Raw genomic sequence first — 27,472 nt, forward strand, 5'->3', positions numbered from 1 at the left:
ATATTAAGCTGTGTTCATGTTTATGTTTGTGTGATCAAAATAAAAGTGTGAATTCCTTTCTTTAATATAATTTGTTTCTCATTAATTTAAAAGTTTATTCTTATAAGTAATCAAGAGAAAGAATGCCTTGGACAAGTACGTATCAATAGGAACTCCTCTAACATTTGCTTACAGCAGTCATCTAATAAAATACTATCTAGGTCAGCTAAAAAATTAAACATCCTCCTGTGGAATATTCAATCCATTACTAACAAACTAGATTACCTACGATTGCTTGCGTATGACAGCATAGTGCAGTAGAAATAGTGTTGGAGGTGGAACTAATTGCAACATAAATTATTCCAGTTAGAAATGGTAGGTACTACACTTATAAAAAACATACTAAAAATATACATTTGTACTGTTACGCAAAATACGGTTTTTTGGCCGCCATTTAAAAAAAGTGTAAAATTTTCAATTATTGCTAAAAATTTGGTGTTGTATCAAATTGTTGAAAATTTCATGTTGGAAAAGAATATAATGGTTGAATTTAAAATATACTGTTAACAGTGATGCACTATGGGTGAAAAAAGTGTGTTTAAAAACGTGGCATTTAAAAAGTTGTTTATTTATAAGTTATGTTAATAGCATAACTTACTTATATATATATAAGTATTATCCTATACTCTAATACGAGCAATGTTTGCTTGTATGTATGCTTGCTTGCTTGCAGAAAGATCTCGAAAAAGGCCCCGACGATTTTCTTCAAATCTTGTAAATAGTTTATTTTTGGCCTAAAAACGAGTTTCATGCAGTTAGAACTGCCAACAAAAATCTAATTACGTAGAAAAGGGAAACTGAAAGTCACATTTGTTTAACATTAGTCTTATGGGTTGCTTAGTAACCATTTAGGTTGAATTAAATAACAAGGAAAAAGTAAACAAAAGACTTGAAGTTGTAGCATGTGTTCATAATAAGGCAACTACCCACAGTAAACTAGCAAATTACAAATACAGTACAAATGGGAAAGCATCACTTGTTACTATTGAGCAAAGATTATACTGAAGATTGCTCGATACATTGTAGGCTAGTAAAGGCAAGCAGTACAAACTGTGGGATCTGTTTATGACGATTAGATTAAGGTTATCTGCAATCCTAAAATGCTAATGAAAGGGAAGGAAACAGGTCTGCGACGTAGGAAGTGATGAAGGAAGAAGTCAAGGCGAGCTGTCCGGAGTGTGGGAACTGTTTATGACGATTAGATTAAGGTATCTGGAATCCTAAAATGTTATGGGAAGGGAAGGAAACAGGTCCGCAACATAGGAAGTGGTGAAGGAAGTAGTAAAGGCGAGCTCTCCGGAGTGTGGGAACTGTTTATGATGATTAGATTAAGGTATTTGCAATCATAAAATGCTATGGGAAGAGAGGGAAACAGGTCCGTCACGTAGGAAGTGATGAAGGAAGTGGTAAAGGCAAGTTGTCCGGAGTGTGGGAACTGTTTATGACGATAAGATTAGGGTATCTGCAATCCTAAAATGCTATGGGAAGGGAGGGAAACAGGTCCGCGACGTAGGAAATGGTGAAGGAAGTAGTCAAGCCGAGCTGTCCGGAGTGTGGGAACTGTTTGTGACGATTAGATAAGGGTATTGGCAATCCTAAAATGCTATGGGAAGGGAGGGAAACAGGTCCGCGACGTAGGAAGTTGTGATGGAAGTAGTCAAGGCGAGTAGTCCGGAGTGTGGGAACTGTTTGTGACGATTAGATTAAGGTATTTCAAATCCTAAAATGCTATGGGAAGGGAGGAAAACAGGTCCGCGAAGTAGGAAGTGTTGAAGGAAGTAGTCAAGGCGAGAATTCCGAGTGTGAGAACTGTTTATGACGATTAGATTTTTTTTTTGTCCTAGGACGCTAGGCACGAGCCTGGGATTGTTTTTCACATTACTTCAGGCTAGACCTAGAGGTTGCGGCATTATCACTTAGATAAAATCCATTGGTGACTTGGCGGGGATCGAACCCGGGACCTCAGGGACTGAAGTCCTGCGCTCTAACCACTACACCAGCTCGCTCCCCATGATATATATGACGATTAGATAATATGACGATTAGATTAAGGTATCTGAAATTCTAAAATGCTATGGGGAGGGAAGAAAACAGGTCTGCGACGTAGGAAGTGATGAAGGAAGAAGTCAAGGCGAGCTGTCCGGAGTGTGGGAACTGTTTATGACGATTAGATTAAGGTATCTGGAATCCTAAAATGTTATGGGAAGGGAAGGAAACAGGTCCGCAACATAGGAAGTGGTGAAGGAAGTAGTAAAGGCGATCTCTCCGGAGTGTGGGAACTGTTTGTGACGATTAGATTAAGGTATCTGGAATCCTAAAGTGCTATGGGGAGGGAGGAAAACAGGCTCACGACGTAGGAAGTGGTGAAGGAAGTAGTCAAGCCGAGCTGTCCGGAGTGTGGGAACTGTTTATGACGATTGGATTAAGGTATCTGCGATCTTTAAATGCAATGGGAAGGGAGGGAAACAGGTCCGCTTCATAGGAAGTAGTGAAGGAAGTAGTAAGGCTAGCAGTGCAGAGTGTGGGAACTGTCTGTGGTAATTACATTAATGTATCTGCAATCCTAACATGCAATGGGAAGGGAGAGAAACAGGTCCACGACGTAGAGAGTGCTGAAGGAAGTAGTAAAGGCGAGCAGTTTGGAGTTTGGGATTTATATATCTGCAATACTAAGACTGCTTTCACAGTAAACTAAAGATTTTCCCCGAGCAAAGCTCGGTCCCCAGGTACTATATAACTTAAAAGTATAATATACCTACTTTTAAAATTTGTTTTTTTTTTCATTTTTGGCCCTTAAAATATAAAGTTTTTCAATTTCTCTCTAGACCTTTTTAAAGAGCTTAAAAAACAAACAGTTTAGCTAAGTGTTTTTTACGGTTATTGATAACGGGGAAAATTTAAAAAATTGGAAATTTAAAATCCCTATGTTATTCTTATGGAGAATATTGTAAAATGTTGTAGATTGCTTGTTTGTGGATATATTTTTCGATAAAACTTTGCGGATTTATTTATTTTATACTAAATAATTGATATTTTACTAAAAACCCACTTAATTAGTTCCCTTGTAGCAGCAAACCTAGGTACTCGTTTCGTTAAACCTAATGTTATTTATTAAATAGAGCCCATTGTGGTTAAATACAACGGTCTCTAGTAAAATAATGGTTATGAAATCCATACACCCCTTTACTCACTAATATTTGGTACAAATTAAGCACATAACATTAAAATCACACACTTAACATAAGGAACACACTTTAAACACAAATGCAAATTGTTAACATCAATATTTAATCAAAGAAAAATCTATTAAATAACAATTTAACAGTAAGCTGTTAAATTTTTAACACGTGTTTCGTATTATTAGATTATGCATAATGGGTAATCAATTATTGCCATCTCTAAAAATAATTGGGTTTTCTTTTCCGAGTCGGGTTAGCTCTTCTACCCGACCGATTTTCATAATTTTGGCCTTAAGCCGGATTTACACTATGTAGCTAAGCCTGCTATATAGCATATTTGTGTAACATCTAGCAATGTTATTGTTCAAAATTAATAGTTTAAATTAATTAGCTAATAAAACTAATGTTCTTTTCATTTCATTTATTTAGAAACCAATAATCCAGCTGATCAATATTAATATTAAATTATACCAAATCATTGTTCCAGTGCATACTAAATCTGCATTAAACTCACTATAAACACTATAATAAAAACTATCTAACATTTCTCCCAGGGGGGTTTCTCAGGTCATCAGCTTCACCAGTTTGGTTACAGGTCTCCACCAGACTCCGGTGGCTGTACGAACGTCCGCTACTCTAACTTGGCCATCTCGCCCAGGGTGTACCGCCTCCACCTTGCCCTTAGCCCAATGCCCTCTGGCTTGGTTTTCATCAGTTATAAGGACCAAGTTACCAACTTGCAGATTTACTTGTGCTGTGTGCCACTTGGAGCGTTTGTTCAGTAAAGGCACATATTCTTTCAGCCAACGTTTCCAGAATTTGTCTGCCATGTCCTGTGCGATCTTCCATTGTCTATGCAGGTGCTTCTCCGTTATAATGACAGCTGGTGTGACTCTATCTGCTCCTCCCTGGAGAAAGTGGTTTGGTGTCAAAGGGAGCTCATCATTAGGGTCGTCTGATACAGGAAATAAGGGTCTGTTGTTGATTATGTATTCTACTTCACATAATAGAGTAGTCAACGTTTCTTCTTTAGGAGCTTGGGTGTTTAAAATCACTCTTAAACATTTCTTCACAGATTGTATAAGACGTTCGTGCGCACCACCCATGTGAGGGCTCGCCGGAGGTAGAAACGTCCACTTCATCATCTTCCCCACGCAGAACGTTTTAATTTGTTCGTTATCGAACGAGTCAAGTCCTTTTCTTAATTCCTTCTCTGCGCCCTTAAAGTTGGTACCATTGTCTGAGATCAATTCCGAAGGACAACCCCGTCTTGCTGCGAATCTCCTGATTGCAAGAATTGCCGAGTCCGTATTGAGAGAATTTGCAATCTCCAAGTGTACCGCTCGCACTGACAGAGATGTGAACAACACTCCATATCGCTTTTCTCTTCTGCGACCTATAGTGACTTCCAGAGGACCAAAATAATCCACAGCCACACAGGTGAATGGACGTCCATAAGGTTCCAATCTGTTTGCCGGAAGAGGAGCCATCTCAGGATTTTTAGGTGTGTTTCTGCGCAGCTGACACTTCTTACAATTTGCCCAACAGCTCTTAATTGCTCGCTTCAACCGGATTACCCAAAATCGTTGTCTCAAATTATTTGCCACTGTTTCTTGACCTTGATGAGCTGCCTGTTCATGTTCATGTTGGATCAATAGGACTGTAAGTCGATGTTTAGAATCTAAAATTATGGGATTTTTCAAGTCTTGACTGATTTGGTTCCCATATTCAGTCCTTCCTCTCATTTTCAACAAGTTCCCTGTCAAAATAGGGCTTAGCTTATGAAGTCGACTTTCTCGAGGAACTGGCTTGTTCTCCTCAAGATTCTTCATTTCTTTGGGAAAAGATTCTAGTTGTGAAAGTCTGAAGCAGGTTTCTTCAGCTCGTTGAATCTCTTCAACACCAAGACTCACATTTGTATTTCTTTCAGATTTACATCTCGTATTGGAAATGAATCGTTGCATCCATGCTACTGCTCTTATGAGTCTGGAGTATTTTGAAAATCTCTCCATATCTATAACATTTTCTTTGTTTTCAGGTAAAATTGCTAAGGCTACTTCATTGCAGTCTTCTTTTCTCGAAATGCTTTCAATTTTTGGCCATTCTTTTTCTTTTTTAAGTAAGAAGGCTGGACCTTGAAGCCAACGGCAATCGTTTGTTAATGGAGTTGATGATTCCCGTGTAGCTTCATCAGCTACATTTTCTGTCGTAGGTAACCACCTCCATTGATTTCTGTCTGAGTTGTTCAGTATTTTACAACACGATTAGCAACGTAGGCTGACTTTTGCTTTTGAGTTGCTTGAATCCAGCACCACACAATTCTTGAGTCCGTCCAAAAGTATGTTTGGTCTATTTCCATTTTGTGAAACTGATAGATCAAAGATGCAATTTGACTGCCTAATACAGCTGCTTGTAGTTCAAGTCTAGGGATGGTGGACGACTTTAGGGGAGCAACACGTGATCTTGCCAGTACAAATGTAGCCTCAACTTGATCTCCTTTTCCCACTCTGAAATAGGCCACTGAACAAAATCCTTTTTCACTCGCATCACAAAATATATGCAGCTGCAAGGAGCAATTTGAAATTAGGTTGTAGCACCGTTGTATTTTCAAGTTTTCTGACTTCTTTACATCTTTCATCCAGTTTTCCCACAACTTCTGTAATTCGGCTGGTATTACTTCATCCCATTGAATGTTTAACTTCCACAGGTTTTGTACAAGGATTTTTCCTTTCATCGTAATCGGAGTAATGAATCCCAATGGATCGTAAATAGACATCACAGCCTGCAGAACCTGTCGCTTTGTTGGTGACTCCTTTAATTGTACAATTTCATTCTTTACTTTAATGAAGTTCACTTTAAAGACAAGGACATCTTCACGAAAGTTCCAGTGCAGTCCGAGAACTCGTTCTGTATCCTCGGCTGATAATCCCAATTCTTCATTCGAGTAATTGCTTGACCATTTTGACTTGGGCAGTGAACTAATTAGTTCCTCTGAATTACTGATGACATTCCTCAAGTTGAATCCTCCTTTCTGGCAGATATTTACTACATCTTTTACCAAAGTTTCTGCTTCGTCAATAGTTTCTCTGCTGTCCAGATAGTCATCCATGTAAAACTGTTCTTGTATGGCATGCAAAGCTTCTTGGTTTTCTTTTCCATATTTTTCAGCATTTTTCCTCATGACATAGATGGCACTAGTAGGTGAGCACACCGCTCCAAAAATCATAGATGTCATACACCATTCTTCAAGATTTCTATTTCCTCCTCTCCAGAGAAATCGTAGTGCATCTTGATCTTCTGCTATTATTTTTATCCTCAGAAACATTTCTTCTATGTCTGCTGCAAACGCAATCTTGTGTTTTCTAAATTGAAACAGAATACCAATCAAACTGTTAAACAAGTTTGGCCCAGGAAGTAGATGACTGTTTAAGCTTTGTCCGTGAGCTTTCGAAGCTGCGTCGAACACAAACCGGAACTTGTCTGGTTTCCTTGGGTTGATCACGGAAAAGTGAGGGAGATACCATGTCTTCTCACTCCTGTTGTTAGCTTTATCTGGGCTCAGCTTCTCTGCGTAGTCCTTTTCAGCGTAGCTTAATATCTGTTTATGATATTGTTCGCTAAGTTTTGGATTTTCTTTCATTTTTTCATCGACATAGTTTAATCTTCGCCAAGCAACAGACCGACTTTCAGGTAAGTGAGGATTGTCTTTTTTCCAAAGCAAACCAACTTGCCAACATCCATCTTCTTTCTGAGAACATGTATTTTCCAAAATTGTTTCTGCTCTCACTTCCTCTTCAGTCTTCTTACAGCTGTAATCTGAGCAATCAAAAAAGTCTGTATCGAAACTTCTTTTGACTATCGAATTAAGGTCTTCTATCTCTGAGCTTATCTCGCTTTTAAACATCACAAATTCTTCATCGACTCGAGATTGGTAAATACTTTTTCCAGTGGGGCCGTTAATTGTCCATCCCAACTTTGACTTCAGTGCAATAGGTGCATTGGCAGGCCCGATCACAACTTGCAGAGGAACTGTCAGGTGGATGTGTTCATGTCCAATGAGAAGTCTTGGCCGACCACGTCTGAAAACTTCCTCTGGGATGTCTTGTAGATGCGACCATTTTCTTTTCATTTTCTCCATGCTAATTGATTGTGTTGGTAGCTGCAACTCTCTCAATGTCCTCACATTGTCCAGTAATAACTCTTCTCCTGTTTCTCCAATAACTGTCACTGATATGGTTTGAGACTGCTCTTCAGTGTAAACAGACCCATCTGTCCATGAAAACGATATAGGTTTTTCAGGACCTTCAATTCCAAGTTCTTCTGCCAAATCTTTTTCAATTATGGAAACGGTAGAACCATCATCAATAAGTGCATACGTGTAAATTTTCACTCCATTTCTTCCCACCAAAGTCACAGAGAGAACTCTTAAGAGAACCCTTGCTATCGTTTCCTCTTGATACCCTACGTGCTCTGTTTGTACTTCAGTTGGTTCAGGATCTTTTGTGTTCTCATCTTCTTTCTTTCTGGGGCAGTGCAACAGTTTGTGGTGAGAGTAGGTACAACCGTTCACTCCACAGGCAACCCTTTTACGGCACTTTGCTGCTCGGTGCTTCTTTTTCAGGCAATTGAAACACACACTGCAACTCTTGACTGTGTCCCATCTCTTGTTCACATCATATTCTAAGAACTGCTTGCAGTCTTCCAAACAATGTTCTTTTTTCTTACAGCAAAGACACATCTGCTTTCCAGGTCTTTTGTCACTTTCTTCTTGGATAAGCACATAGTTTTTGTTTTGGTTTGAATTCCCACTTGTTGCACTTTTGTAGTTCCCAGGTAAAGATGATGTACTAGGAGTACATATAGTTGCTGCATCTGCCACAGAAGAAAGCCACATTGAAAAAGTGTCCAGGCCGACAGGATGTTTTATTTGAGACTGTGGTGATGTGACGTGCATTCCCCAATTAAGTTTCATATTGGTGGATAGCTTATCAGTCAGTTCTTCCATCAGTTGGGGGTTGAACAGATAGTGATCTTGCTTCAAGGACTTCACTGTCACCACTAAGTTTCGCACCATGTCGCTGAAAGTCACCAAAGTGTCAGGCTTGTAATCTTTTGTGGGTGGGCGACTTCTCACACTTGCAATTAAGTTCTTAATTATGATTTCTGGTCTTCCGAAACGTTTTTCCAACAAATTGATAATTTCTTTTACGTTTTCGGGATATATCAATAGGGCTGAAATCATTTCCTTTGCTTTTCCGGACAAGGACTTCTGTAGTCTCTGAAGATTCTCTAGGTCCGTGTAATCATTCAATTCAGTCGAACGATTGTACTCAGCTATCCAAGCGGGCCATTGGTCAAGATCTCCGCTGAAGCTCGGAAGAGTAGATAAAACTCTTGCAGGCATCTTCTTTCTATTTGACTTTTCATCGTTGGTTAAATATCCTTTATTTACTACTGTATTTCTATTTGATTCAAACTGATTGTCATTAAGATAACTTTGAGATTTAGGTTGCATATCTTGAGGGGAACACAAAACATCTCGAAGAATATGCTTCCTATCTTTTCCTTTTAGCTCCAGTGTTTCAGTCTTTGCATCTCGAGGTCCAGCACAATGTTCTTCTCGAGGCGAAAAACTAGACTGAAAATCCTGTCGCTGTATGAAATCTTCCTTCCTCAAAGTCTTCATCTCATTCATGCCACAAGGCTCCAAACTAAATTTCTGATCAGATTTGTCAGTTTCCTTCACCTGCATCCACTGTTCGACAGCATCCTTAGTCGATATTGGCTCTTGTAGAAGTGAATCGAGCGTCCGTCGTGATGACTTACTGCTACCTCTAGACGATCCCTTGCTAAGAAGTGAAAGACGACCTTCAAGTAACCTCTTCTTGACTTCTATTTCCTTCAACTTGGCTTCTTCTTGCACTTGAGCCAGTCTTCTGTCAGCAATAGCCTTTTCAGCTAAAGCATTTGCTTGTGCAGAAGAGATTATTACAGCTGTCTCCTCTTCCTGTATCTTTATAAGCTCATCAACAACTTCTGTAACACTTCTATTTCTACTTTGACTTGAACTAGTTTTGTGAGATTTTGCTGTGATAGGAACTGACTTACCACTTGATTTATCTTCACCATCTTGTTGTCTTACAAGTGACATTTTGGCTTTGGACCTTGTAACAATTCCTTTATTTGACATTTAGTTGATTCCTAAGGGTTTTCGGCACCAATGTTCAAAATTAATAGTTTAAATTAATTAGCTAATAAAACTAATGTTCTTTTCATTTCATTTATTTAGAAACCAATAATCCAGCTGATCAATATTAATATTAAATTATACCAAATCATTGTTCCAGTGCATACTAAATCTGCATTAAACTCACTATAAACACTATAATAAAAACTATCTAACAGTTATATAACATTTGCTAGAAGTAGAAAAAGTAGCTTTTCAAAAGTGCTATATAACACTGCTATATGTAGCAGATCCTGCTATATACAGCTAAAATGGGGCTATCCATCGGGAGTCGGTAAAGATCAAAATAAATACGTGCTACATCTAACATTGCTATATGTAGCAATGTTATACATATATTTTTTGTCTAGCATCTGCTATATGTAGCATTTAGTGCAAACAGTTCACAGTTGTAGATCCTGGGTGCGAACGGTTTTGCTCAGCGATCTTTGTTTACAATGGAAGGACTGGAAACAGAAAGTGACAGGGCGTAGGATCGGGATGCAATTATAAACTTAATTGAAGTGTTCCGTGGACAACCGGTGTTGTGGTCATACGTAAAACGTTTTTGAAGCTACCGTCGCCTTATTTTGCGTTTTCATTATGGATTGTCAGCGCATGCGTCATCATTAAGGTCCCGTAATAAATCTGCTACACTCTACTTATTTCTCGAAGCAAGAAGCGGATGAACCTAAAACTTGCTAAAATCTTTACTTCCGTCTCTCTCTCTCTCTCTGACTTCCAAGATCACCGCGATAGCTGTCACGAACAAGGCTCTTCAGCGCACATTTCGATACGGAACGCGAATGAGGTTGTGCTACATAGCATATAGCACTAGCACCAGAATCACTAAAATTGTCTGTAAATTTTTTATACAGCAAAAGTTATATAGCAATGTTATATAGCAAAAGTTATATAAAAATGTTATAGGCTTTAGCAGTTATATATGTAGCAGGTTTTTCTACATAGTGTAAATCCGGCTTTAAAAATAAAGGTATGGACGCACCACAGATTTGCCATCAAGCATCGGCATTCATTTTGACGTATATTTCGAGTCATGCACAAACTGCCTCCCTGTACATTACTTATGTGAGTTAAATGTGTTTTTTTTAGTTCGTTTGACTCTTCTACCCGACCGATCATAATTTCGGTCTCAAAGCTATGCAAGCACATATTTGTCTTCAAGCATCATCATTAATCTATCAAATGTATTAATCTACAAAAAAATTTAAATTGGATTTTTTTTTTAATTTTTACTTCAATTAAAGATGTATTCAAGATGTTACATTATCCCATATGTTGTTATCTAAAAACCTTCAGTGAAATACCAGCTTCCATTGGAATTATTCATTATTAAGATCGGACGTACCTAAAGCACACTGCTAAATCACAAACAACCCAAATTGTTTAAAAATGGAGTTATATCGATTTATAGTCAAAAGATTTTGCTTGCAACCTCAACAGTAGGCTAACTGTCTATGTTGACGGGTTTCACCTAGTAAATCTTTAAAAAAATCAAACTTTCATAATTATTTGAAAATCTACATGAATTAAGCTTTCCAACGACCCATTAGTTAATAAAATCGGTCCAGTAGAACTCTAGATTTAGTTGTACAAAGATTTTAAAACTGAATTAATTATTAGATTTAATTGAAAATCAATTAAGACAAATGGAAATTCGTTTAGTCTGCAGGTTTGCTGCGGCGGGGCCGGCGGGGGTATTTTGTACTACATTTCTAAAGAGAAAGAGTGCTTCTAACCACTATTATAACATTTTTCAGCATTAAATTTCCTATAATTTGATACCCAAAAAGTTATTTTTACGAATATTAAAATTGTTACCCTTTTTTCAAGATGGCGGCCAAAAAAACGTATTTTGCGCCAATGTACGGATGTATATTTTTAGTATGTTGATTAGAAGCATACTACCTACCATTCACAGCAAGAATCATTTGTGTTGCAATTAGTTCCACCTTAAGCTATATTTTCAATTATTTCTACTGCACTAGTAGACAGTGTGGATGTGATTTGTTTTACTGAACTGGGTCTCACAAAATGATATTAATAACGCCTAAGAGGCTACTTAGTTGCAACCTCTTTTGCTAGATCATTGTCTAAACATGGTGGATCTGCAATACTTGTAAATGAGAACCTAGACTTTATAATTTACAATAAGTTAAATTTGAGTATATTAGTGGAGGTACATCGTGTTAAGTACAAAACAGTGATCGTAAACTTCTACAGACCACCCTCAGGTAATTTTTCTTTATTTCTGGATAAACTGCATGATGTCTTTTCAACTAAACTATGCATGGTGTGAAACTTGACTTCTTTTGCACAGGTGATTTTAACATAAACTTCCTGTCTGACAGCTTCTAATAAGTCCAGGAACTTTTTTTCCTTACAGCATTTCTTTTTATGTTGAGTAACCTAGTGACTCTAATGACAGGATAGTTTTGATCTGTTAGCTCAGTTTTAATTTCATTCTCAGATAATGATGTAGGGACGTTCCTGACAATCACTTCTAGTTTTTTGTCATGTAGGGGTTGAAAAGTATGATATTTAATGTTAGAAGAATCATAAAAGGCTGTCAAATTTGTAAAGTCATCTATATTAGACAAGTTCACTTTAAGGGACTGCCCTCGAACTTGAGTTGAAAAAGTTGCCTTTACCATATTTCGGACATCTTTTATTATTTCTTGGTGGTTGTTTACGTTGTGCAAAAATATAGGAGGGATTTTTAACTTTGGGTCATTTACTTGATTTTCCAAAGTAGAATCATCCATCTCGTGTGATTGATCCACGTCATTGCCATTACCATTAGAACTGTAAGAATTTTCAGACAGAATTTGATATTTATTGCCTTTACATAGTTCACTGGAATCTCAAACATATCGTTTCGGTTGAGATTCAGAGGAAGAAAAGGTAAGTTTACGTTTTGGAAAGACAAAATCATCATCAGGACCACTTACATTATTTTCATCAAAAGGCATAGCAAGGAACTTGTTTGTTTGTTGTACATTATACTTAGCTTTGTTTACATTAGATGTTGAACTTAAAAACCTAATATCTAGTTTTGGTCTTCACGCTGCAATTAATGAAATCACTAGGCCTAATGTCGCAGCTGGAAGTGTAAACAAATAGAGCGGAGGCTGGTCTATATGCCCCCCCTCCCCCCCCTGGTGGGAATTTTTTAAATACACATTTTTGTGCTCGTATTGACATGTACTTTAAGGTTTTAGGTGTTTGCCCCTTGTGAATTACAGCATGTTCCGGAAAAACACAAAAATATAATGATAGTTAGAATATATTTATTAAAAAAAATTGATTTTCTTTTTCGAGTTTGTTTGGCTCTTCTACCCGATCGATTTTTATGATTGAGGTCTCAAATTGATGGTATTAATGCACAGATTTCACATCGAGCATCTGGGTATATTTATCTACAGTCCCACTCGGCTTATACGTAAACAACATTTTCTCCCCATGTATTTCTTATGGGAGTTAAATTTTGTTTTTCTTTTCCGAGTTGGTTTGGTGCTTCTACCCGACCGATTTTCATTATTGAGGTCTCAAATTGAAGGTATGCACGCACAGATTTCATATTAAGCTTCGGTATATATTTATCTACAGTCCCACTCGGCTTATACGTAAACTAAATTTGCTCCCCATGTATTTCTTAAGGGAGTTAAATTTTTTTTTTTTTTCGGAGTTTGTTTGGCTCTTCTACTCGACCGATTTTCATGATTGATGTCTCAAATTGGTAGTATGCACGCATAGATGTTACATCAAGCATCGGCATATATTTATCTACTGTATTACTCGACCGAAAAAACGTAGATTTGATAAATTTTCGAACTCTTACTTTAATTTAAGTTGTATTTCTCCATTTATAGTTATATAATCCTATATATTTTGGTCTAAGAACCTTCAGTGAAATACTGGCTTGCATTTAAGCTACTGTATTAGTTATTCCTCCCCTGTAGCAAATGACCTTCGCATAAAACCATGTTATTGTCAGAAAATGCCATAAAACCGTCTCTCAAAAACATCTACTTTTACATCAATCATTTAAATACAGGGGCTAATAATGGAGACTGCACTATAACCAGGGAGGGATCCAAGAACCATTTGCAAATATGACTAATGGTGAAATTACTAATTAAACTCTACTTGCATTAATGCTAGTGATTTAAGAAGATAAGACCCCTTGTAGATGCCACATGCTGGCAAATTGTGGGTGATAAACTACAATATATCCTGAATTCAGGCAAAAAAGATGATGACCAATATAATATGAGCTAAAATCTAGGACATCTAAAAAATTAATATTTTATCGTTGCAAAACAACATGACACAGATAAGAACTGAACTTGAGTGGTTGTTGTTCCTATGAGTGGGAACAGCACTCAAATAGCATGATTACGTCAATGGGAGTTGACTGGATTGTTTAGTGTGCCTTCAGCCATAATTGAGGCTGTGTCCTTCACTGCTCTACTCTTAGAGGTAACTATCTGGTCCTAAATCACTCAATGACTAAACAAATTTAGCTATTGCAGTATGTATCTGTGTTAGTATCAGTTGGATATGCTGAATTTTGCTTGAATATTGATTTTGTTATCAACGTGTACATGCAAAATGCACTCATATATGTAAGTCAATTAGTATTTCAATTGATTCAAAAGTTAGTTGGTTGTGAAATAAGGTGAAAACATATTTTTCTTACATTTAGATCTGTTCTTTTATGGCGCCAAAATAGTTCAGTAGGTAGTAGAATACCTTATATTACAATAAAAAATGAATACCATACTGATTAATAAAAATTTTAGTTACACTGATTATTTAAAAACCTCTCAGCTTTTAAATGATTGATAATAAACGGTACAGTACCGCAGAGAGTTTACGATATATTATCAGATTAAGTATCAATAAACATCATATTTATAATTTATAGATTACTAGCTGGCCCGACAGACGTCGCCCTGTCCTAATGTGGTTTTATGTCAAATGCTCGTTCATTTTCAAGATGAGCTCGTTCGCATAGCTCAATCACGTCATGGTTGAAGTTCGTTCGCTACGCTCACTCACCTTTAGGTTGGAGCTCGTTCGCTGCGCTCACTTGCCTTCAGGTGAGCTCGTTTGATACGCTAACTCACATCCAGGTTGAAGTTCGTTCGCTACGCTCACTCACCTTTTGGTTGCAATTAGCTGTTGTCATAAATTCAAAAAAATAATAGTGCTGCACCCTGTAGGTAAATCTATTAACTTTTTATGCTATTGAACATCACAGAATGAAATAGTTTAGTTGAACCAGCTGTTAAGATTCTTTAATTCAATTTAAATATGAGTACTTATAAGGTTAACATGGGAAACTCCAGAGCCACTGGGGCGGAGCCCTTTTGACGGATCTACACCAAAATTCACACAAACCATCCTTGAAGAATGCTTAATAATGCCTGAAAGTTTCATTACAATCTGTCGAGCGGTTTTGGAGTCCATAAAGGACAAACATACATACAAACAAACATACATTGGATTTTATATATATAGATAATTTGGTTCAATATATTAATATTGCATTGAGTTTAATTTTACCATATATGATATAAAAAAACAATAGCAAACACATTAGTAAAGTTGTCTTGTTAGCGAATTTCCCATATAGGGAATAAGCTATTACCGTAGTACTCATGGTAAGACCTGGACCCGAGACCGATTTTTTTTTTTTCATTTTGAGGTCAAATTCATATATATTAATATATATATATATATTAATATATTTATCTATATATATAAAAGGCAAAGCCCTCACTGACTCACTGACTGACTGACTGACTCACTCACTCATCACTATAATTCTCTTACTTCCCATTTACCTAGGAGGCTGAAATTTAGTACACTGATTCTTTAGGCATTAAATAGGAAAACTAAGCTGTTTTTATTCTGATCGGACTCTCGGGCTCCGCCCCAGTGGCTCTGGAGTTTCCCATGTTAACCTTATGAGTACTCATATTTAAATGGAATTAATGAATCTTAACAGCTGTTTCAATTAAACAAGTTGGTTCTGTGTTCTATGATGTTCAATAGCATTAAAGTTACAAGGATTACCAACAGGGTGCAGCACTATTATTTCTTTTACATTTATGACAAAAACAGCTAATTTGCAACCAAAAGGTGAGTGATCGTAGCGAACGAACCTCATTCTGGAGGCGAGTTAGCGTAGCGAACGAGCTAACCTGAAGGCAAGTGAGCGCAGCGAACCAGCTCCAACCTAAAAGCGAGTGAGCGTAGTGAACAAACTTCAACCAGGACGTGATTGAGCCATGCGAACGAGCTCACTTATAAAGTTAAACGGGGCAAAGCCCGCGGGTACAGCTAGTATATATATATATATGTGTCCGTTAGCGCGATAACTCGAGCAAAAATGATCTGATTTTTATGAAATTCGGTACAAATGTGTAAACCTACGACAACTCAACTACTCAAAATACTCGTGTAATTCAAACGAGTTTGCGAACCAGCATGATTGGATCATGGGAACGGGGTTTTATGGGGTAAAAATGGGTGTTTCCCATTTGTGACCCAAAAATCATAAAATTTTCCAATTTCTTTCCAAACTATTTTGTAGAGCTAAAAAAAAAAAACAAATAATTTAGTATATTGAAGCGTTATAATGCGCCCAATGGTTACGGAGAAAATTCCAAAAAATTTTTAATTTAAAATTCCCATGTTATTCTAAACGTGGCTTTAGAGAACTTATCCAGATTATTTGACACAATTCTAATTTTCCCTCAATTCTCTCCTGAGTGGGTTGATTCAAACACATATGCGCAGGAGTATTTAAAGTTTTAAAATCAAGATCTATCAAGAATCTAAAATTTCTGTTGGTTTTTATGTTCAGATGGAGTCTTCACTTCCAGAGTGGTTGACAAAAGAATTTTTTGAACAATGTCTCCGTAAAGAAGAAGACAACAACAACATTGTGGTAACAAACTTGACCACTTCATCAGCAGCTCCACCTGGCAACAACTATGGGAGCTTCATCATCAGAGTTGAGCTGAAATGGAAAGTGGACGGAGATGATTCTGAGATGAAGACTTCAAGATTCATCGTCAAAGCTGAACTTACCGAAGGTCCTTTGCAGGAAATGGCAACTCAATTTGCCATGCACGAACCTTCATTTTACTACAATTATATACCATATGCAACTCAGTTTGGCGATGTGCAATTTGCTCCAAAAAGCTTCTTCACTCCTAAATCAAATGTGGTTATTCTTGAAGATTTGAAAGAAACAGGTTTTTTGATGGTTGATAGAACAAAACAGTTGGATTTCGACCATTGTCGCCTCTACATGATTGCAGCTGCCTCATTCCACTCATTGTCTATTCCAGTTTATAAAAAAAATCCAGAACTTTTGGAACCTATAAAAAAAGACACAATGTTCACAAGAGAATCTAAGACCCAAGGCATATTTCCAATCATGATTAAAAGTGGTGCAGAACGGTTTGTACAAGAAATTGAGAAGGTAGACAGATTCAAGAAGTATTCTAAAACAATCAAAGATATTACACCTCACCTATGGGATATGATGGTAGAAGCACACAAGCCAAGTGAACAAATAAACACAATCAAACAAGGAGATCCGTGGCTGACTAACATGATGTTCAAATACGACAAAAACAACAAAGTCTGTGACATAAAACTCATTGATTTCCAGGTGACAGGATATGGGTCACCTGTTACTGATTTAATGTTCTTCTTGTCGTCCAGTGCAAACAGTGAAGTCAAGAATAACAGATTAGAAGAACTGTACAGAATTTACATCGATTGTTTCAATTCAAATCTAAAAAAAATCAACTGTTCTGAAAAGTTGACTTATGAACAGGTGATACGGGATGTGGAAAAGTTGAAGCCATTAGCTTTGTTCATATCTTGTTCTTTTGTGCCTTGTTTTGTGCATCCTGACTCCATGGACATGGCGGTTTTGGTCTCCAAGGACGTGAGTGCGGGAGAGAAATTTTACGACAAGTGTTACACTAAAGATTACTGTGACAAAATACTCCCTCAGGTGGTTGAGTCTCTGGAGATCAATGGAGTTTTCAGCTCTCTAGAAAAACACAATGGGTAGTTAAGTTGTTATAACACATATCCTCATTAAAGATTTTATAATAAAATATTACTGATTTTGTGTGTTCCGTGGCAGCCGTTGTTTTTACCATTGTTTCCTAGGGTATTCGTTTAAACTATTGTTTTTATCTTGTTTGGCCAGATGATTTACAACATTGAAAAAGCACAATGATAAATAATGTCTGTGTCAAGAAACCAATAACAGCCAAGGATTGAACCTTTGTTGGTTGCCAATACAATATATTGTCTTTGAGCTTGTAATGACCCAAACAAATATTTTCAAACATTGGTTAAAAAAATTAATACTAGCATTGCTTGATAAGTGGCAATTCACCAATATATCCAGATGAAAAAAGATAGTTTATGAATGAAATTAAATGAACATTAAATTAAAATACTCTGCATAATATTTGGGTTTCAATGTGTTGGATGGAAAACAGATGGATGTATCTGCAAACTGACAGATCCTGTGTGTGTTGTCCCACCATGCAGGATAGCTTAAATTTCTTTGATGTGCCGGTGTGTATTGGGTTGAAAAAAAAACAAGGTTTACCTGTTGTCGATGGTAGTCTTAGAGATGTCTCTTAACAGCATAGCAATCTCACAAATAGTCTTAAAGGTAGAATAGGATGACACAATAGTATATTACGTTAATAGTCCTGAAAATAAGTGTTTGCCGTACAAGTGTTACCATACGAGTCCGGTAAACACATTTTGGACGAGTGACGAACGATAGTTTACGCCATACTACTAAATCTGTACAAATCTTTACTAGGTGGCGTTCGCAGAGGCATCCACAAAATTGAGCGGAGTGGAGTCATCAAGGGTTCATATTATATTGTTTTTGTCATACTGCAGTAAAAACAGTAGTTTTTAATGCATGCTTTGCGGGTCTAAAGTAGCATTTTACTATTTAGGGAGTAAAAATAGTTTTTAGCCTCTATGGAGTAAAAATCAGCTGTTGTCAACTCAGTTGTAAATTTCGTTTGTAAATGATTACATGTATAGAAAATATGTATCGATTCGTGCTTCGTAATCATTTTAACATACAGTATACATTCTCTTTCCGTAGCATTTTAGCATTGCAGATACATTAATCCTTTACCAAACTCAACACTATGCTCACCTTTACTACTTCCTTCACCACACCCTACGTCGTAGACCTGTTTCCCTCTCTTCCCATAGCATTTTAGGATTGCAGACAGGTTTTAGGACAGTTCCAACACTCTGCACTGCTAGCCTTACTACTTCCTTCACCATTTACTACGTCATAGACCTGTTTCCTTCCTTTCTCATAGCATTTAAGTATTACAGTTCATTTATTTAACTGCCCAAACGGTTCCCCCACTCTGCACTGCCAGCCTTTACTACTTCCTTCACCACAACTTACGCCGTGGGGCCTGTTTCCTTCCCTTCTCATAGCATTTTAGTATTAAGGATACATTAATCTAACTGCCACAGTTGGATCTCACACTATGCTGATGCTCATACTTTACTACTTCCTAAGCCACTTCCTACGTCGTGGACCTGTATTCATCACTTTCCATTGCATTTTAGTATTTTAGATACGTTAATCTAATTGCCACAAACATTTCCACACTCTGTACTGCTAGCCTTTACTACTTTTTTCACCATTCCCTATGTCGTGGGCGTGCTTCGATCCCTTCTCATAGCATTTCAGCATTGCAGATACATCAAAACTGCTACAAACAGTTTCCAGTTCCCACACGCCACACTGCTCACCTTACTACTTCTTTCACCTCTTCCTAAGTCGCGGATCTATTTCCCTCTCTTCCCATAGCATTTTAAGATTGTAGATACCTAAATCTAATCGTCATAAAAAGATCCTACACTCTGAACAACTCGCCTTTACTACTTCCTTCACCACTTCCTACATCGCGGACCTTTTCCCTCCCTTTCCTTAGCATTTTAGGATTGCAGATACCTTAATCTAATCGTGATAAACAGTTTCCACACTCCAGACTGCTCGCCTTTACTACTACCTTCACCACTTCCTACGTCGCGGACCTGTTTTCCTCCCTTCCCATAGAATTTTAGGAATGCAGATACCTTAATCTAATCGTCAAAAACAGTTTCCATACTCCAGACTGCTCACCTTTACTACTTCCTTAACCACTTTATACGTCACGGACCTCAAGCTTGTGTCATCATTTGATTATATTAATGATCCATACCGTTTCTGTTCTAATATCTGTGGAATAATGCTAACAGCTATTTCTTTATCTACTGCATTCAAAAGTCAACAGCTGATCATATGTCTTTGTTTATGTGTCAAATACTGCTTCCATAAGGATTACATTGAAACTTTGAGACCCAGTGGGGCGGATTCCTGAGAGAGTTTTTCAAGGCCATATAGATGTTGGCACTCACCGATATGGTCTTTATCACCATGCAAAATTTGAAAACGATTGATTCAGCCGTCTTGGAGGAGTTTGCATATTACGAAATGCATAAGAGTCGACGTATAAGAGCTTCGCTCAATTATACGTACGTAATGAAATCCCATTTGACTAAGGTGGTGGCAAACAGCTGTTTTCTGTACAAAATCCTTGTGTGGGAAGTTCGTCAAAATAGTGTAGTGTTGTATAAACTCGGGCATCAACAACAAAGGTAAACCTAATATAATTCCAGTTCATGAAACTGGGATAGCAAAAAATATTTTCACCACACCACGATGTTTTAGCAATAACGTTAATTAGAGGCTGAAATCTACGTATTGCTGTCCATGCCAGCTGTCACTGTAATTTGGGGACTTAGAAGGTTTTTGCGGCCCTATAGGGGTGAAAATCGGCTGTTCCCTTATTCACTCAAAACATTAATGACTGTATATTTAATACACTAGTTCTATTCATGTATTTCAACACACTACTTTTATTATCACTGCTGCTTAGCAACAATTTTTTATTATTTGTGCTGATTCCTCTAAATATTTCTTCATACAACTTTAAAGTTGCAGTTTTGTTGACTGTTATTGTGCATATCGTATATATTTTCTAAATTTTGTATAGTGTGGTGAAAAATAGCGTTCGTACCACGGCCCGAAAGGGTTTTGCAAATCTCAACTTCGTCTCAAACTTTAAAAATGATCTCGAGCCGGCAAAACTTAATTTCGACCCTATGAAATATATTATAGAGTCTTACGGCACTTTGCAAGAAGATTTTCTTAACCTTTAGGAGGGCCTGAAAATGAACCCCTATTGCAATTGCCCTTGTCAATCAAATGTGTACACAGCCTTCTCAAAACTTCCTTCACTACACTTATACACATTGGTTCACATCTATACACCTTTTTCCTTAGACTTGCCTTGATGGGTTCCAATAGAAGTTGACCCTTTTTACAAAATAATTAAATCACATAAATCAATTCATGCTTTGGTAGGTGTTGGTTTTGTTGGTATTGGGTATCGGCCTCCACAATAATACGAAGGATCAAATATAGATGGGGTGTGATCAGAATAGTAGTGAAAGAGCAAATACTCAGAGGTGGTGTCATATTTGAACTACAGCACACTTCATCACGATTAGAGCTTGCTCTTAGCCTTAATGGGCTCCTCACACTTAAATGTAGAAATGATAAAACTGCAGCTACAGAGATTAGACACAGGAAATACAGGTACTTAAAAGTATATCTTTGCAGTTTGCACCTATCATAAAATATTTCAACAAGTACAAACTAAAGATTGCGCTATCATTAACCTGAATACATCTATCATCAACTACTTATTGTTATCCTGCAAATTGATGACAGCATTACATAGCAGATTTGTAATTATTTAAACAAACAATGTTATTGTTGATTTGTAAGTGGATTTAATCATTTCAAAAAATAACATATCACTGAAAGTACTTATTGTTTCTATTAGTGTGAATAGCCCTCAACGGCCTCGACGCTAGTGCTCAATCCTTGTGATTATTTCAATAACAGGGAACTGAAATTGTTCAGTCAGCCTTCAGCCAACATTGTGGGAGTACGCCACTCTTCAAGGTAACTAGCTAAAGCATTGACTAACTGAACTTTTAAAGTTTGCAGCGTTCAGTAAATGGTTTTAAATTTAAAAACTGTAGCATTTTATCTTTAAATATTTATAAAATAAATATGATCAGTGTTCTTATAAATGCTCGATTCAATAAAGTTTGTTAGTTGAAGAAGAAGGCATATTTTTCTTGAAGTTGTGTTTGGTTTTTATTATGGTGTAAGAAGGTAGTATCTGCTATAACAAACAGTAATCAGTAATTTTTTTAATATTATTACAAACTATTGATGGTAATCCATATTAAATTCTTTACGTTTAAGTACATTTTGAATACAATTGCGTGAAATTAATTGATAATCAATAACCTTGTTTGTACAGCATTAGAATATCTTTATCCATCTTCTCTACACATATTTGCTTATCATACCTGTGACATGGTACTATTTTTGAAAAGGTTTTTTCTCTCCTTAGTTGAGATATCAACAATTTATTTTATAAGCTCACCATAAATCTTATTTTGTTTAGTTTAATTGGTTACATTGCAAAATCCAAACCCCTTATGCAAGATAGTAAAGCCAATGTTTTGATCAGTCAGATTCTTTTTTATTTTTTTGTTAATGTTTGTTGTGATAACTGTTTTATTTTTTGATTGGCTGTATAGAAGTAAAGACAATTTTTCACAAGAAATACAAGTACTGTACTAAGGAGACATGGTATATTCCTGATGTTAAAAAATAATGTATTTTTAGATTTTTCCAGCCATTAAAATCAAGCTGCCAGAACAGTGTGACTTATAGTCCAGGAAAAATACGACAAATTACCGTTAAACCTGGGCAAAATTGCTTTACAAGCGATTGAAGTGGTATTCAACACAGAAAATAATGCTTTATAACATATCCAAAATCCGACAAAATCCGACCATGGGAAATTACTAAAAAATCAAATTCAAAATGGCGGCAAAATTTCATATTTTTGAGATATTTGTTTTAGGACTTTTGGCGGTATGGGATGACGGAAAGCACATATACATAAATTAAATATCAGATTGAATGTTGAAATATCTAATATTTACAAGAATAGACTTTATTAAAACGACAAGGGCATATTTGTATGTACATTTTAGTTTCCATAGTTACTTAAAAAGAACTAAATTTAATAGGTTTTCTTGGACAAACTATTCATTTAAATAACTGTTATCATTTTGTTTCAATGTTCTTACATTCATTGATCTGGCACTCCCCTCAAAAAGCAGAACAAGACAGGCCACTATGTTTACATCCACAGTTGCACAATGGGTTATAAAAGAAGAATGGACCAGTTTCAATAATCACTCTAGGGTTGGCGGTATTTCAGATACTGTACGGTAGTACGAGTTTTTGCACCAAGAAGGACATTATTCGCAGACGTTTGAACAAATATGTGAGAAATAACTATTATAGGAAACAGTAAACATGAATACTATACTATGCAACATCAAAACAGGCAATGCAAAAAGACTACAAAACAAAAAGTCGTACCCAAATACATTTCTTATGAACGTTTCGTAATTTGAACATTTTTTTTAGATAATTTTTCTTATATCTCCAGATTTCATTAACGCTTGCAGTTTGTTCTAGCCTTAAAATATTCTGTGATAAAAGGGTTTACATTTGAGCTATTGATCATTAAAATCGGATGATTTAGAAACGAGCTACGAACCCTATAACAATATTAAATTTAACTTTTTAGATATACATTTTTATTAAAAGATGTATATCTCGGGTTGTTAATATGTCACCAAGTTCATTCTGGTCTCAAATTACTTAGTGAATCTTTGGCTTTAATTTTATTAACAATTTATTAAAATCTGATGAATTTTAATTGAGTCACGAGTCTTTATTTAACAGTAGATTATTTGTTTTTCAAAATTTGTCTTCAGTTTTAGACATATATCCCCAATTCTAAATAACTTCCAAAAATCTTTACGGTCTTAAATAAATAGTAACATTATTGACTTCTGTTTTAGCTATGTATTACTTATTGAGAGTTATTAGAATTGGGGATAAATGCCCTAAACTAAAGACAAATTTTGTAAAATGAATAATTTACTGTTAAATAAAGATTCATGACTCATTTTAAATATGTCGGATTTTATTAAGTGATACATAAAATTAAAGCTAAACATCCACTGAGTAATTTGAGACAAGAAAGAACTTGGTGACATATTAGCAACCCAAGATATACATCTTTTAATAAAAAATTATTTTTAAAAAGTTAAATTTAATATTGTGTAAGGGTTTGTAGCTTGTCTATAACACGTCCGATTTTAATGATCAATGGCTTAAATAAAAACACTTTTATCGCCAAATATTTTAAGGCTAGAACAAATTGCAAGCGTTAGTAAAAACTTGAGATATAAGAAAAATTATCTTAAAAAATGTTCAAACTACGTAACGTCCATAAGAAATGGATAAGGGAGAATTTTAGTTTGAATACATCTTCAAAACGAAAAAATATATTTAAAAACGGATTTTAGCATTGAAATCAGCGTGAAAATCTAATTTATAATGATGTGTCACAACACTATCATTACGTTTAAAATTCTATATTTATATCCAATATGGCGGAACCAATATGGCAGATCCAAGATGGCGGCCAAAATGCGTTCCCTATCATATTAAAGGACTAACCACACAATAAATATCGGTGGTAATCTCAAATAATAAATAACAAATAAGTGAATGTATCAAAAATATGCATGAAAATGCATGTGATATATTTTTTAATGTGTCCAATGTTGGGGATAACTGCCATTTTTAATCGTCATTAGAGGGGGTTTCCTGTAGACCGATTTTTGGCAACTTTTAGTACGTCACTCTGCGCACCTAACACTATACCAAATAAAACCGTACAATGTTTTCTTGCATTGTTTTAAGGCCATATCCCATATTTATCTGACTATAGGTGTTTTAAAATAAATGGCTCTTAAGAAAAATAGCCACCATTTTAATGTTTACTTTTAGACACTTTCCCATGGTCGGATTTTGTCGGATTTTTGATATGTTGTAAAGTAACATTTGTTAAGTCGAATACCACTTCAATGGCTTATAAAGCAATTTTGCCCAGGTCAAATCATAATTTTACTAGACTAAGTAAAGTTATTTATTCTTACATTGACGTATCACAACTCTTTATTTTGAAGATAAACACCTGATATCTGGTGTTTGTCTTTACAAGTCCTAGGTTCATCAGGCCAACTCTTGGAAGCCAATGTATAAAAACGTATTTCCCACGGCTTACAGATGTCACGTAGTAGCATGAGCTAATCTCCACCACTCGAACACAATCGAGGTTTATCTTTTTTATTATTTACATTTTACTGTGCTCACTACTCAGTTGAGCTAGTAAGCTTAACCTCTAAAAAGTTGGTTGATTATATCCAGTGTGGATGGTAGGACAGTAGGTAACTTATTGATTTGTTTGAAAAAAAAAATTGATATTGAGTTCCAAAATCAAGCAACTTATCAAAACTCCTCTATATTAAATTCACTTTCAATGTACAGGTTGATATGGGGTCTTCACTGCCAGAGTGGATGACCAAGGAGTTTTTTGAACAATGTCTCCGTAAAGAAGAACACAACAACAACATTGTGGTAACAAACTTGACCACTTCATCAGCTGTTCCTCCTGGCAACAACTACGGGAGCTTCATCATCAGAGTTGAGCTGGAGTGGAGAGTTGACGGAGATGATTCTGTGGTGAAGACTTCAAGATTCATCGTCAAAGCTGAACTTACCGAAGGTCCTTTGCAGGAAATGATGACTGCTCAATTTGCCATGTATGAACCTTCATTCTACTACAAGTTCATACCTAAAGCAAAACAGTGTGGTGATATAAATTTTGCTCCGAAATGCTTCTTTTCTCCCAAACCGAACGTGACAGTTCTTGAAGATTTAAAAGAAACAGGTTTTTTGATGGTTGATAGAACAAAACAGTTGGATTTCGACCATTGTCGCCTCTACATGATTGCAGCTGCCTCATTCCACTCAGTGTCTATTCCAGTTTATAAAAATAATCCAGACCTTATGTCATCCAATGACTCGATGTTCTCGAATGAGTCCAAAATGCGAGACATATTTCATTTCATGATCAAAAGTGGTACGAAACGGTTTGTACAAGAAATTGATAAGGTAGACAGATTCAAGAAGCATTCTAAAACAATCAAAGATGTATCACCTCACCTATGGGATATGATGGTAGAAGCACACAAGCCAAGTGAACAAATAAACACAATCAAACAAGGAGATCCGTGGATAACCAACATGATGTTTAAGTACGATAGGAACAACAAAGTCTGTGACATCAAGATCATCGACTTCCAGGGAATAGGGTATGGGTCACCTGTTACTGATTTAATGTTCTTCTTGTGGTCCAGTGCAAACAGTGAAGTAAAGCAGAACAGACTTGACGAACTGTACAGAATTTACGTTGATAGTTTTAATAAAAATCTAAAAAAGTTTAACTGTTCTGAAAAGTTGACTTATGAACAGGTGATCCAGGATGTGGAAAAGTTGAAGCCATTAGCTTTGTTTATATCATGCTCGTCATTGCCAGGCCTTCTTCATCCCGAGCCCATGGACCTAGCTGCATTCTTTTCAAAGGATGCGAGTGATGATGCGGGAGACAAATTTTTCGACAAGTATTACACAAAAGATTACTGTGAGAAAATATTCCCTCAGGTGGTGGAGTCTCTGGAGATCAATGGAGTTTTCAGTTATCTACAAAAACACAAGAAGTAGTTCTTTGACCAATTGTATCCTTATTAAAGTTGTTCAAACAAATTTACCCGATTTATTTTGATGACTAAATGTAAACACACATCTGTTTCGTTAGTAAATTTTTATGTGTGTCATAAATCATAAATCATAAATCTTTAATGGTCATTAAATAACATATGTTACAATAGACCTCGTTAACAAAAAAAAAGGGTCATAGATTCTAGATAGTATAACATGGTCTATAACATGGAATCTTCACTAAACTTAAATATAACAAAGACAACAAGAAAATAAAAGCTAAAATCATTTGAAAAACACAGAACTATATATATGAAACAAAAGTGAGGTACTTAAACAAGTGTTTGAAAGACTAGGTAACAGTTGACTAGGGACTAAGTAAGAACTAGATAACAATTTTACCATTACAATTGTATTCTGCAAAAAATTCATCTAAACTGTAAAAAGGGTGGTCAGCAAGCCAAACCATCAACCTTTGTTTCAGCCGAGTACAAGGAATGTCAAGCATTTCACTTGCAAAACAATTCACTATCTTCACTGATATACTAGCAAAACTTTGCTGTACTGTTGTTAGTCTGGTGTAGGGCCTATCCAAAGCAGATCTTCCCCTTGTGTAATATGAGTGAAAATTATTTCTTGAGCTAAAGAAATGTGAGTTTTGTTTTACAAAAATAACACACTCTAATATATACAAATTTACAGTTGTCAGGATACCTGTTGCTTTAAAAAGAGGTTTACAATGGTCCCTCAACCCTGAATTGGTCAACAGTCTTACAGCCTTTTTTTGAAGCTTTAAAATTATTAGAATGTGGGTGGAGTTACCCCACAGTAACAGACCATACTTTAACAGACTTTGAAAAAAAGCAAAATACGCAGATCTAACATACAAAGGAGGAACAAAATCTCTTAGACGTCTAATTAAAAATAAAACTCTTGACAATTTCTTACTTAAGTTATATAAATGGGTTGACCAGCTTAAATCACTATCCAAATCTATGCCTAATAAATTTACACTTGATGAAAAATTCTTTTCTTCCTCAGGTGTGCGACCTAACCTAAAAACAATAGTTTGAGTCTTTTCAGGATTCATAAAAAACCCATTGACACTGAACCAGTTCCTAGCTTCATTGAGGG

At 36.1% G+C, this 27,472-nt stretch overlaps 4 protein-coding genes across 5 annotated transcripts; 2 read left to right on the forward strand and 2 right to left on the reverse strand.

The window, feature by feature from the left end:
* Positions 1 to 3,781: 3,781 nt before the first annotated feature.
* LOC128995562 (uncharacterized) lies at positions 3,782 to 5,230 on the reverse strand. The gene has a single exon (XM_054420580.1). It carries the CDS (start codon positions 5,228 to 5,230, stop codon positions 3,782 to 3,784), a length of 1,449 nt encoding a protein of 482 aa, XP_054276555.1.
* Positions 5,231 to 5,463: 233 nt separating this feature from the next.
* On the reverse strand, positions 5,464 to 9,369 carry LOC128995563 (uncharacterized). Its single transcript, XM_054420581.1, has one exon. It carries the CDS (start codon positions 9,367 to 9,369, stop codon positions 5,464 to 5,466), a length of 3,906 nt encoding a protein of 1,301 aa, XP_054276556.1.
* A 4,503-nt stretch (positions 9,370 to 13,872) lies between these two features.
* On the forward strand, positions 13,873 to 17,617 carry LOC128995184 (uncharacterized). Its single transcript, XM_054420119.1, has 2 exons — positions 13,873 to 13,947; positions 16,343 to 17,617. The coding sequence occupies exon 2, from the start codon at positions 16,343 to 16,345 to the stop codon at positions 17,567 to 17,569; it is 1,227 nt and encodes a 408-aa protein (XP_054276094.1). The 5' UTR covers positions 13,873 to 13,947; the 3' UTR covers positions 17,570 to 17,617.
* A 3,710-nt stretch (positions 17,618 to 21,327) lies between these two features.
* Positions 21,328 to 26,383, forward strand: LOC128995183 (uncharacterized). Of its 2 annotated transcripts, none has more exons than XM_054420117.1 (2): positions 21,328 to 21,574; positions 25,106 to 26,383. In XM_054420117.1, exon 2 carries the CDS (start codon positions 25,112 to 25,114, stop codon positions 26,339 to 26,341), a length of 1,230 nt encoding a protein of 409 aa, XP_054276092.1. In that variant the 5' UTR covers positions 21,328 to 21,574; positions 25,106 to 25,111; the 3' UTR covers positions 26,342 to 26,383. The 2 variants fall into 2 exon arrangements, with proteins under 2 accessions (XP_054276092.1, XP_054276093.1); XM_054420118.1 differs by lacking the exon at positions 21,328 to 21,574 and adding an exon at positions 21,719 to 21,790.
* Positions 26,384 to 27,472: the final 1,089 nt, after the last annotated feature.

Source organism: Macrosteles quadrilineatus, unplaced genomic scaffold (assembly GCF_028750875.1).
Source record: "Macrosteles quadrilineatus isolate MER2022 unplaced genomic scaffold, UCM_ALF_1.0 Scaffold_5__1_contigs__length_97177068, whole genome shotgun sequence".
Taxonomy (NCBI): domain Eukaryota; kingdom Metazoa; phylum Arthropoda; class Insecta; order Hemiptera; family Cicadellidae; genus Macrosteles; species Macrosteles quadrilineatus.

Excerpts from the sequence above, each read along its gene's own strand:
- LOC128995563 (XM_054420581.1), bottom strand. The coding sequence starts at position 9,369 with ATGTCACTTGTAAGACAACAAGATGGTGAAGATAAATCAAGTGGTAAG.
- LOC128995562 (XM_054420580.1), bottom strand. The coding sequence starts at position 5,230 with ATGGAGAGATTTTCAAAATACTCCAGACTCATAAGAGCAGTAGCATGG.
- LOC128995183 (XM_054420117.1), top strand. The coding sequence starts at position 25,112 with ATGGGGTCTTCACTGCCAGAGTGGATGACCAAGGAGTTTTTTGAACAA.
- LOC128995184 (XM_054420119.1), top strand. The coding sequence starts at position 16,343 with ATGGAGTCTTCACTTCCAGAGTGGTTGACAAAAGAATTTTTTGAACAA.